Source organism: Stenella coeruleoalba (genome assembly GCF_951394435.1).
Source record: "Stenella coeruleoalba genome assembly, chromosome: 1".
NCBI lineage: Eukaryota > Metazoa > Chordata > Mammalia > Artiodactyla > Delphinidae > Stenella > Stenella coeruleoalba.
The window spans coordinates 53995173-54007578 of record NC_137169.1 but is presented as its reverse complement, the minus strand read 5'-3'; the positions used below and the strand labels follow the sequence as shown (position 1 = coordinate 54007578).

The 12406-nt window shown below is 40.8% G+C and overlaps 1 protein-coding gene across 1 annotated transcript in view; it reads right to left on the bottom strand.

Moving 5' to 3' along the window:
• ALG6 (ALG6 alpha-1,3-glucosyltransferase) overlaps positions 1-11810 on the bottom strand; it is a 60065-nt gene extending 48255 nt beyond the window's left edge. Inside the window, exons 1-2 of the mRNA XM_079899493.1 lie at positions 11684-11810; positions 7294-7565 (exon numbers count right to left, since the gene is read on the bottom strand). Of these exons, the coding sequence (XP_079755619.1) occupies positions 7294-7375 (82 nt within the window). The 5' untranslated portion in view covers positions 7376-7565; positions 11684-11810. The remainder of the gene's footprint in view (positions 1-7293; positions 7566-11683) is intronic.
• Positions 11811-12406: the final 596 nt, after the last annotated feature.

The window sequence follows — 12406 nt, the reverse complement described above, 5'->3', positions numbered from 1 at the left end:
CATTTTATGTGGCTAGCACACCCTTGATAACAAATCTGACAAAGGCATTTTAAGGAAGTAAAATTGCAGGCCAATTTTATTTGTAAGCATGGATGCTAAAATCATAAAAAATTAATAAGCCAAATCTATCAATATACTTTAAAAAAAGATAATATAACACAAATAGAGTTATTCTAGGAATGCAAGGTTGGTGCAATGCTAGAAAGAACAAAAACATACTCAATGGTATATTAAAAGCATCTATTAAAATTAGGAACAAGAGAAAGAAGCCAGAATCACTACTTCTATTCAACACTGTAATAAGGTCCTAGAATTAAGAAGACAAGAAAAAGGAAATAAAAAGGGTAGGAAGTAGAAAAGAAGAAATAATACTGTCATTATTCATAGATCACTTTATTTTACACAGAAGATCCAAAAAATACTTCAGAGAAATTATTAGAATTACAAGTTTAGGAAAGTTACCAAATATTAAAAAATAAACCACATTTTTATACCCCTGGAAAAAGCATTTAGAAAAGCAATTTTTTAAAAGATACCATCTACAATGGTGAGGAAGAAAAGATATTTAAGACACCTAGGAATACATCTAAGAAAGGATGTATAAGACTTTCATGTAGAAAATATAAAATTTTGTTGAAAGACATTAAAGAAGACAAATAAATGGAGAAGCATACCATCTTAATGAATCAGAAGCCCTACCTACTATGGTAATGATTGTCAATTCCACCCAAATTAATCAATAGTATAGAATATAATTCCAGTCAAAATCCCAACAGGGACTAACACACCATTGTAAAGCAATTATACCCCAATAAAGATGTTAAAAAAAAAAAAAAAATCCCAACAGGGTTTTTCATAGGACTTTAACAATCTGATTTTTAAAAAAGACATATATGGGGAATTCCCTGATGGTCCAGTGGTTGTGACTTGGCGCTTTCACTGCCATTCAATCCCTGGTCAGGGAACTAAGATCCCATCAGCCCAAAAAAAGGACACGTGTGTACTAGCTTTCTATTGCTGCATAACAATTATTACAAAATTAGCAGCTTAAAACAATATTCTTTTGTAAACTAATAGTTCTACAGGTCAGAAGTCTGGGTGGGCATAACTTGGTTCTCTGTTCAGGGCTCACAAGGCCAAAATACGGTGTCAGCCAGTCTAGACGCTTACCTGGAGGCCTGGGGAAAGAATTCAGTTCCAAGTTCATTCAGGCGATTGGCTGCAGGTCTGAGGTCGCTGTATCTTGCTGGGGGCTACTCTCTGCAACTAGAGGTCACTCCTATTCCTTATCACATGGCCCCCTCCATTGTCAAACCAGAAAAAGTGCTGAGTCCTTACGATCTGAATCTCTCCAGGGTTCTCTTCTACTGTCAACTGGAGCAAGTTCTCTGCTTTTAAGGTCTCATGTGATTACAGTGGGCAAACCTGGATAATCCAATGCAATCTATCTTAAAGTCAATTATGTCATATGACATAACATAATCACTCCCAAATAGATCTCATCATTTTCACAGGTTCTGGGGATTAAGGCAGAACATCTTTGGGGGACCATTTAAGAAATTCTTCCTACTACAATATGAAAGAGAAAAGCCCAGAATAGCTCAGACACCAGTGAAGTGGAACTATCAGGTGGGAGAACTTGCCTCACAACGTATCAAGACAAGGTAAAATTATAGTAATAAGACATGGCAGTGATGAAACAATGGATCAGAATGGAGAGCCAGAAACAGACCCTTGTGTGTATGAAAACCTGATATAGACAGAGCTGGTAGTGCAGATTTATGGGAAAGGATGGACTATTCAATAAACGAGCTGAAACAACTGTTTTTATCCATGTGAAAAAAAAAATTTTTAATGGCTCCCTAACTCACATGTTATACATAAAGTTCAGTTCTAAGGAGATAAAGACTTAAACAGGAAGGACAAATCTTACTTTTTTTTTTTTTTTTTTTTTTTTGTGGGCCACTTAACACGGCTTGCAGGATCTTAGTTCCCTGACCAGGGATTGAACCCACGCCCTCAGCATTGAAAGCGCAGAGTCCTAACCACTGGACCACCAGGGAATTTCCAAATCTTACAATTTTTAGAAGAAAATTTTAGAAAAATATCTTTGTGACCCAGAAGTAGGGAAGGATTTCTTAAAGATACAAAAGCACAAATCGTAAAGGAAAAAGATTGGTAAATTTCATTATTTTAAAGTCAAAAATTCTTGTTCACCAAAAGACACTGTAAAGTGTGAAAAGATAAGCCATTACCTGGGAGAAGATATCTGCAACTTGTACAAAGGTTAGCTTCCAGAATACAGAACACATAGGAAAAAAACAAAAGACAAAATATAGAATACATAAGAAGAAAACTAATATAAATGTACAAATGACATAAGCAAATATCACAGAGAAGGAAATACAAATGACTAATAAACACAAAAGTATGCTCAATCTTTTAGAAATGAAATTCAAAATAAATAAATGAATTCAGCAATGAAGGAAATTAAAATTAAAATCACAATAAAATATCATTTCACACACTCCAGCCTGGCAAAAATTCAGAAGTTTAACACTACCAAATGCTGTGAAGAATGTGGAGTAATAGGAACCCTCCCACTTGGGAAGTGCCTCAATACTAGAAAGGCTCAGAATGGACCATCTACATAAAATTGACTCTAGGAATTGGCACAAATGATTTCTGGTTCATCTCTTGCACTTGCTTTGTTCTAGCTCTGAGGTTAGGCATGAGCTTAAAGAGAAATTGGACAAAATACGATCTGTCTACTTTGATTCTAGCCAAGAAAAAGAAGTCCTGCTATTGGCCCTGCCAAGGTCACCACCAGGCTGCATTTGGAGTATGAAGCTAGAAACTAACTCTAATAACAAAGTGTTCTCTGTGACCAGCTGAAGATGGATTTATGTGTTCCTGTGCCCCCAGACAAAGTGCATCTCCCAAAATTCCCGCTTTTTTATATGACTAAAATGCACCCAAATCTTAACATAACCAAAAGAGAATTCATTACCTTCCCCCACTGAATCTGCCCTACCTCTCAGTTTTCAGTCTCAGTATCTCTAAACTTAGAAACCAGACTCATTCTCAAACTCTTCCTTCTTATTTATCCTTGCATACAATTAGTCATTAAATTTTGCTGATTTTTACCTAATATGGCTCTCAAATTTAGTCACTTAGTCCAGGCCCTCATCATCCCTTTCCAAGACCACTGAAACCAGCTATGCATAACAACTTCAAATAAGCATTATAAACATACATGAGGCCACTGCACATAGATGCTACCATCAGTCTCTACACGTTCTACTCCAAACACCATGCTGCCTCTAAAGCTGTCTTCGTAAAAAACAAATCTGATTATGTGAATTCCCGGCTTAAAAACCTCTATTGCCCAAAAGATAAATCCCTCACACGTTACTTCAGCTCACAGTCTGCCTCAAATTTATTTCTGCCACCCCATCTCTTACTGTTCCACTTACCGTGCACCCTGTATTCCAGTCACACCTACATCCTCACCAAACCTCAAAGAACTCTAATCCCTTGGTCATGCTATTTCCTCTTACTGGAGTACTCTCCTCACCTCCTTTTCTGCCTAGTAAAATTCTTCCCTCCTTTTTAGAACAAACTTTAATGTTATACAGCAAATCCCCTACACACTAATGAGTTCCATTCCGAGAGCACGTTCGTTAAGTCCAACAAAGTTAGCCTAGGTACCCAACTAACACAATCGGCTATATAGTACTGTGCTGTAATAGGTATAATACTTTTCACACAAATAATACATAAAAAGCAAACGAACACAAAAAATAAAGAAAACATTTTTAATCTTACAGTACAGTACCTTGAAAAGTACAGTAGTACAGTACAACAGCCGGCATACAGGGGCTGGCATCGAGTGAACAGGCAAGAAGAGTTACTGACTGGAGGAGGGAGAGGAGCTGGGAGATGGGAGAGCTGAAGGATCGTCAGTGATAGGAGACGGAGGGCAAGCTGCAATTTCACTCAGCCCTTACGTTGACGGCACAGGTTCTGGTTCCTTGCTGGATTCAATTCTACCTACCCTCTTGAAGAAACAATCCAGTGATGTCTGGGCAGTAGCTCTTTTTTTCTCGTCATAGATGACACGGTAGCACTGAATTGCATTCTGAATGGCTGTTGCAACCTTCGTGTACCATTCTACGTTCAGGTTCTGTGCCTCAAAACTAACTGCCTCCTCAAATAAAGAAAATCCCCTTGCCACTTCCTGCGTCGTGAATCTCTTCGGTGCTTCAGTTACTTCTTCTTCCTCTTGTCTCTCTCCGTCCTTTCTCTGGGCCTCCAATTCCTGGCACTTCTTAGCAGTACCAGCTATGTCACTGCTGCTTTTACACTTGCTTCTGGACATCCTGGGCTTGAAATAAAGATACTGTACTACTGTACTCCATACAGTACTGTACAGTAAAGTACACAAAAGCACAACCACTTGTAGAGGATGCACACACGTGATAAGGTACGCCAGTCACGTGAACTAATTTACATGATTGGACAGGTGAACACACGTCCGCATCTTTGAAAGTTCACAATTTGAAGGTTCGTATGTAGGGAACTTACTGCATTCTAAGCCTTTCTCATCTGAATTAGAAGTCCCTTGTGCTCCCAGTCTACTTTGTTTATACCACACTATATTTTAATGTAATATATACCTACATGTCTGCCCTACCCACTAGACTGTGAACTTCTCTAGGGAAGTAAAAGTGTGATTCTAAAACCCAATTACAACATTTCGGGGGGGGGGTTCCCACACACATCCAGCAAGCAATTCTCTGGACACCACCTGGGTATCCTATATCTCAACTAAATTCTGACACTCTCTACCTGGAGATAGCATTAGATCCTGTAAGTTATGGGTTCAGTCCTACAAGACTGCATCCCACACCCCACACCCACTTCAGACACCACTGTCAAGACCCACTGCCTACAGGTTGCAGGTTGCCCCCTCCAACTCAGGGTGTCAATGGCAAATCCAGGTTATCACACGTACTTCTGACTGACAGGCTATAGATCAGAGGTACCCACAATCTCCTCTTTAGGTTCGATCAATTTGCTAGAGTGGCTCACAGAACTCAGAGAAACATTTTTCTTAACTAGATTACTGGTTTATTATAAAAGGATGTAAGTTGGGAACAGCCAGATGGAAGAGATGCATAGAGCAAGATGTGGGGAAAGGAGAGCAGAGCTTCCATGCCCTCTCCAGGCATGCCACTCTACCCGCATCTCCACGTGTTCACCAACCCAGAAGCTCTCCAAATTCAGTCCTTTTGGGTTTTAATAGAGGCTTCATTACATAAGCATAACTAATTAAATCACTGGCCATAGGCAATGATTCAATCTCTAACCCTTCCCCTCCCCTCCCCAGAAATCAGGGAGTGGGATTGAAAGTTCCCACCCTCTAAGCATAAGGTTGGTTTGCCTAGCAACCAGCCTCCATCCTTAAGTGGGGGACCCAAAGCCACCTCATTAACATAACAAAAAACAACTTTATCATCTCACTTAGAAAATTCCAGCAGTTTTAGGAGCTCTGTGCCAAAACCACAGATGAAGACCAAATATATATGTCTTATTATGAATCACAATATCACAGGTACATACCATGTATTGTTCTTGGTCACCCTAAAGACCAGACCTAAAGATATGATCACCAGCAAGACCTATTATTGCTGCACAGCAGACACTCGGTAAATATTTTCGAGTTAAATGATCTGATGTCAGGATCAAATGAGAAAACAGTTAAGAACCACTAATGTGCTGATTATATTCCTACATTACTAAAAATAAAGCACAATCCATACATATTACCTCAATCCTCACAACAACTCTGTTAAAGTACATATTAATATTCATACTTTGTAGAAGAGGTACACAAGGTTCATGAAGATTAAGAACCTTCTCCAAGATCAGGCAGCCAACAGGTGAAAGGACTAAGATTTGAACCCAAGTCTATGGCTGCATTCAAGTGACTTTACTTCCTCAATATTCCTTAAATTCATTTCTCCATCTTTCAACTAACTGCCTTAGTTCAAGACTTCTTTCTCAGAGGCCAGAGAGCAGAGTTAAAGCACTGACTCTGGAATAAAATGTAACTATATTTGAGTCCCAGTTGTCATTTATTGGTTGTCTCATTTTCCACTTGTAAATTAGAGATAATACCTATCTTCAGTGGTGTGGTATTAAGGAAAATGCTCAGTGTCTAGCATTTGGTAAATACTTAAAAAAGAGTAGCTCTTACTTCTATTATTAAGATTGTCTCATTTGTCTCTTTACACCCAACCTTCTTGCTACAATCATTTTTTATTACAATGAAAGTTATTTTTCTAAGACACAAATAATTTCCCGAGCTAACTGTATAGCCAAACCTCTAGCCATCCCTCCCCATCCTTTTCATTCCTTCTTTTTATGCTATCCAATACCAAACACTTCTAACCATGCTCTCATGCCATCTACCACGTCTTTGCACATGTTCTGCTGTCTAGAATATCTTCCCCATTTCATTTGCCTAGCAAATTCCAACTCATCCTTCAAACCTTGAACTCAAAAATCATCTTCTCTGAAAAGTTTTCTCCAGTGCATCCTGATCACTCATTTCTCTATGTTACCTTTGAACCTCACACATACTTCAACATTATAATTATCACATTGTATTGTGACTACTTATCTACTAAAATGTGGACTCTTTAAGTACTGGATCCGTTAAATATTTAAGTATTCACCTGGAATTTCTAGCACTTAGCATAATGCCTGGAACATGAGAAGTATTAAATAAATACTCACAAGGTTAAATTTAATCACATCCCCAGCCTCCAGGACCACACTCCATCAATTCCTCCTCCTTTTCTCTCACATCGTCCCCAATCTTATTCTCCACTGATCTCTTCCTTTCAGTGTAGTAACATGCCTTCTCTACCCTAAACAAACAAAAAAGCCTCTTTTGATTCTGCTCCCCCTTTGAAGTACTAGCTCATTTCTCTCTTCAATGCCTAATAGATAATTGTTTCTCAACCTGTCATCTTCCCAGTTAAAACACATCTTTGTTTTATCATTATCACAAAGCCCATGCTTCTATTTAGCTCTTATACAAATTCTATTTATTAGAATTAGATGCTTAAGTGTATTTTCTTGACTACACCAATAAAACCTAAAATTCTTCTCTGTCCCGGTCAGAAGACTATAAACTATTACCAAAAACTAAAAACCTCAAAAAACAAACAAGAAAAATGATTCAAAAAATTATTTACCTATCTTAAACGACAAATGCATTACCTGAGTAAGAATTAAGAGAAACTGTCCACCGTACTGTTAGTCCTAGTAAGACAACAGCTGTCATCAAGTAGCATTTCTCCATATTTCTTCTCGAATTTAGGGAGAGGAAAAATACCAGGACCAATGCTGGAATACTTTTAACACGCAGTCAATCACTTCTTTTCTCGATCAGAGAAATGTTATCAATTCTTTGGAATCAGGAATTTGAGAGGATTTTAAGTGATGCTTTGTTTCCAGTCAAATACTGATTTTTCTGTCTATGAAGAAGTAGCCTGCAGAAAAAAAGACAAAAGATACCAAGAGTTAGCTGAGCATAGTACCTACAACAACAAACCCATTAAACCAAGTAGAAAGATGGAGAAGTGGGGGAAGCGGAGGCGGGGAATCGAGGAAAGGGGATAATTTTAAGTTCCTTATCCCCTAGTCCTCTAGTTGGGAAATGTACCTCAAAATGTAGCTCTCCCTATTAAATGTGACTCAATATATCTAAAGATATAGTAAGGATCTGCTCTCACAAGGAAATATTTCTGAGTGAAGAAAAACAACATAGATAGTAGGTCAGTTCTAAACAGAGAATTTTTACCTACAGGTAAAAACAAGACCACAAAGATAAACAAAGGGGTGATTTTACCTTTGGTGTAGACAGAAAGAGGACTTTTATCTTTATATTCAGCTTGAGAAAATCTTCCACTAAAGTAATTTATGTAGTTTGATTTTTCTTTTCTTCCAAAATATAGTTGAACTAACTACACCTACTTTCCATTCTAGAGAATGAACCTTTGTCAGAATCAATAAGAATAGCCCCAACTCTTAAGAGAAAATACAAAAGCAGTAAAATATAATTAACCACTTACATGCTTCATTTTTTTTTACTTTTTCCCTATTGGGTCGGGGTTCTAAAAGTTCAAAGATTTGAAAAATCATGGGCCGTTTTAACCACAGGATATAATTTAATTTACATATATTCAGAAAAATGCAATTAATATATAAATGAAAATTTTAGGGAAAAATTGGCATATTCTACCTACAGGTCAAAAAAGTATTTTCTTACTTAAAAATAGCAAGGGACAACTCTAGAACTAATAAGTCTAGCATCTCAATCAGGTAGAATGACTCAAAGCATTTAATAAGGCTATGTGACTATATTATTCAAATTTGGTTTATGTAAATTCCCTTTTTCTTTCCTCCCTCCTACTGCATCCACCTTTGATCATTCCACTGTTCATTAGAAATTCCAACACAGAGGCAAGGTAGGAGGAAAAATTAAAATTAAATCACTTTCCAATGTTGATTTCAGGTTTGACACAGTTTATAGGCCATTTATAAACTTTTCAAATCCTTTTTTAGTCTAACTCGAAAAGCCCCTTTTAACAACGCATTGCACTATATATTTCAGAATTGCAATACAACACTCTATTTTCTGCTGAGATATCAAGTTTAAAATTGACTTTACAAATGCTAATTCCTGGATTTAAAAATACAGCTTAACTAATATTCCATCTTGGAAATTTAAATCACTAATACAAACAAGTTAAATCAATAATCCACAACATGTAATAATCATAATAAACTTTAAAAGAACATAATGCTTAACTAATAACATGCTGATCAAGTTTTTTTGTCTTTTGGCTGCACCGCGTGGCTTGCGGGATCTCAGTTCCCCAACCAGGGATTGAACCCAGGCCCCCGGCAGTGAAAGCAAGGAATCCTAACCACTAGGCCACCACGGAACTTTTCTGATCAAGTTTGTTAAAAGCACAAAGATGGGGCTTCCCTGGTGGTGCAGTGGTTAGGAGTCCACCTGCCAATGCAGGGGACATGGGTTCGAGCCCTGGTCTGGGAAGATCCCACATGCCACGGAGCAGCTGAGCCCGTGCACCACAACTACTGAGCCTGCGCTCTAGAGCCCGCAAGCCACAACGACTGAAGCCTGTGTGCCTAGAGCCCATGCTCTGCAACAAGAGAAGCCACCTCAGTGAGAAGCCTGCACACCTGAACAACAACAAAAAAAGAGTAGCCCCAAGTAGAGGAAGCCAGCGCACAGCAACAAAGACCCAACACAGCCAAAAATAAACAAATAAATTAAAAAATAAAAAAAATTTAAAAATTAAAAAGCACAAAGGTGGAACAGCTGGCAGATGAAAGAATCATATCCAAGAAGATTTGGACAACATCTATGATGGACCAAATCTAACTCCAGAAATCATTACAGGGATAAATTCAAATAAATTCAAAGTTCTGCACTTAAATGAGAAAAAACCAACAAAAATCAACTGCTTGAGTATTTAAAGGGAGGCAACAAATAACAGATGATAATTATCAGTTCTGTATGGATCCAGAACTGATGACCAATATTATATTAAATATTAGAAAAACTTTTCTAACAACTAGAGCCGTCCAAAAATTAAATGAGCTTCTTCTTGAGAAAGGAGTTTCTCTTTGAAAGGTTCAAGCAGAAGCTAAGCAACAACCTGAAAAGAATATTTTAGAGAGGAGAACAGATAACTAATTTCTAAACTGTGTTTTAAATCTGATTTTTGGATGCATATTATGTATCTGAATTAATATAAATCCTGACAATACAAAAGATGATTTCGTCTCCCAACATGTCCTAATCCCCAGTAAGTGACAAGTATTGCCACTTTTGTAGGGTTTCTTTAATGAGTAAAATGGGTAGGCCTTCACATCCTCCACAAGTGGCTCATGTTAGAAACTGAAGGACATCAAAAACATCTCTTCCTGGGCTTCCCTGGTGGCGCAGTGGTTGAGAGTCCGCCTGCCAATGCAGGGGACACGGGTTCGTGCCCCGGTCCGGGAAGATCCCATATGCCGCGGAGCGGCTAGGCGCGTGAGCCACGGCCACTGAGCCTGCGCGTCTGCAGCCTGTGCTCCACAACGGGAGAGGCCACAACAGTGAGAGGCCCGCGTACCACAAAAAACAAAAAACATCTCTTCCTGGCCTAATATATTACGCTTAGAATAAAATCCAAGTACCTCAGCCATAAGATCCTGCCTACCTCTCCAATTTCATCTCCTCCCACTTTCCCACAAGGTCTTCCCTCTTTCTAGAACCTGCCCATTTCATTCATACCTCAGTTCCTTTCCAATTCTATTCCCTTTGCTTGGAATGCTCTTAAGTCAGCTCACTGGCCAATCTTTTGTCATTCATCTTATACCTCAAGTCATCCCCTCAGAAAGTTCATCCCTGACCACCCTTACTAAGGTTTCCACTTCTTACTGTTTGTACCGTTACCTTCTTTTATTTTCTTCCTAATTCTTTTCACTATCAGAAATTATATTTTCACACAACATGAAACAATCTCACAAACATAATCTTGAGTTTAAAAAGCTAGACACCAAAGAATGCACACCATATGGTTCCATTTACAAAAGGCTCATAAATAGGCAAAACTAATCTGTGGCGTTAGAAATCAGGAAAGAGGTTACCTTTGGGGAGGAAAGGTCTCCAGGAAGGTCTTCTGAGAAGACGCTGTGAATGTTGCTTCCTGATTTGAGTGGTGGTTAAAAGATGTGTTTACTTAATGATAAATCAACTAGTTACAATTTATGATTTGTGTACAGTATTTTCTTGTACATGTTATATTCCAATTAAAAAGTATAAAGGAAATTACCTTTATTTGCCAACTAGAATATAAGCTCCAGGCAAGGAGGGATTCTCCTACCTTAGTCGTGGCTGGGTTCCCTGCGCTTAGAACAATGTTGGCAGAAAGCAGGTACTCATAAAGTATTATATTTGCTGAATGGAGATCTTCGTGTGTGAAGGGAAGTACCTAATTTTACTGAGCCCTTTATGGTCAAAGATATTCTGTGAGACTTTTAACCGATCTCTTCTCCTTGAACAGTAAAAAGGGTTATTACTTTTCCCATCTGTAAAGCAAAGCACAGTAACTTCCTAACCCATCCTCGCGCCACGAAGTTGCCACGCGGGCAGCAGAGGAGTTTTCCGTCCTACTTTGCCCCGAGGGTGCGTCTGGACAGAAAAAAAAAGTCTGCCGTCCACGTCCCAGGGCTGAACTTGCTCCTTTCAGCCTGAAAGGTGCCTCCCCCAGGTGGACACCACAGCCAGGGACTACTGCTATCCCAGGTGAGCACGTCTCGCCAAAGGGACCCCTCCTGATGTGTCTCTCCCTTTCTCCGGCGGGCCAGACCCTCAGGACCGCAGGAACAAGGGTGCCAAGCCGCTCCAGCCCAGGGTCCCCCCACCATCACCGCGTCCCCCAGCCGACTCCCAAGCGAGCCTGCGGGCTGGTCTGCGGAGGCCTCGCGTGCCGTTCCTCTGAGCGAAGCGGTGCCGGGAGCCGGGCCGCCAGCCCCAGTCTCTCCCCACCCCGGCCGCGCGCCCCAGAACAGCAGTGACCCGACCCCTTACCCCGCCGCCCGCGGAACGCGGGGATTCGCGCCGCTGCGGGTCCCAGGAAGGCGCCTGCGCGCTCGCCACCGCGGTGGAGTGCCCTGCCGGCCTTCCTTCCGCGTCCGCGTGCTCGCGCGCCGCCCGCGTGCCCTGCGCGGGAGCGAGCCCGTCGAGCGTGAGGGGAGGGGCGGGGAAAAGGCGCGGAGAGGAGGTGGCCGGCTTTGGAGGCGGAGTCCCAGCGGCTGGAACCCGAGAGGCCTGGTGTCCGGGTGAGGCTTGGGGCAGGTGGAAAGCCCCTTGCTCTTCTTTCCTGGGATCGGGGCCAAGGCCTGAAAGCCTGCTTAGTCCACGGATTCCTGTCAGGGGCGCGTCCTGGCTCGCTTCCCACAGTGAACAGCCCCATGGCTAGTCCTGCTTTACTTTCCTCAGGCTACATGCCTGCGAAGAAGAAGGTATTAAGGCTGGGAAGTCAATTCATGGAAGAAAGAGTATTGAACGTACAGCCATTTTTTTTTTTTTTTTTTTGCGGTACGCGGGCCTCTCACTGTTGTGGCCTCTCCCGTCGCGGAGCACAGGCTCCGGACGCGCAGGCTCAGCGGCCATGGCTCACGGGCCCAGCCGCTCCGCGGCACGCGGCATCTTCCCGGACCGGGGCACGAACCCGCGTCCTCTGCATCGGCAGGCGGACTCTCAACCACTACGCCACCAGGGAAGCCCCAAAAATCATGTTTTATTAAATCT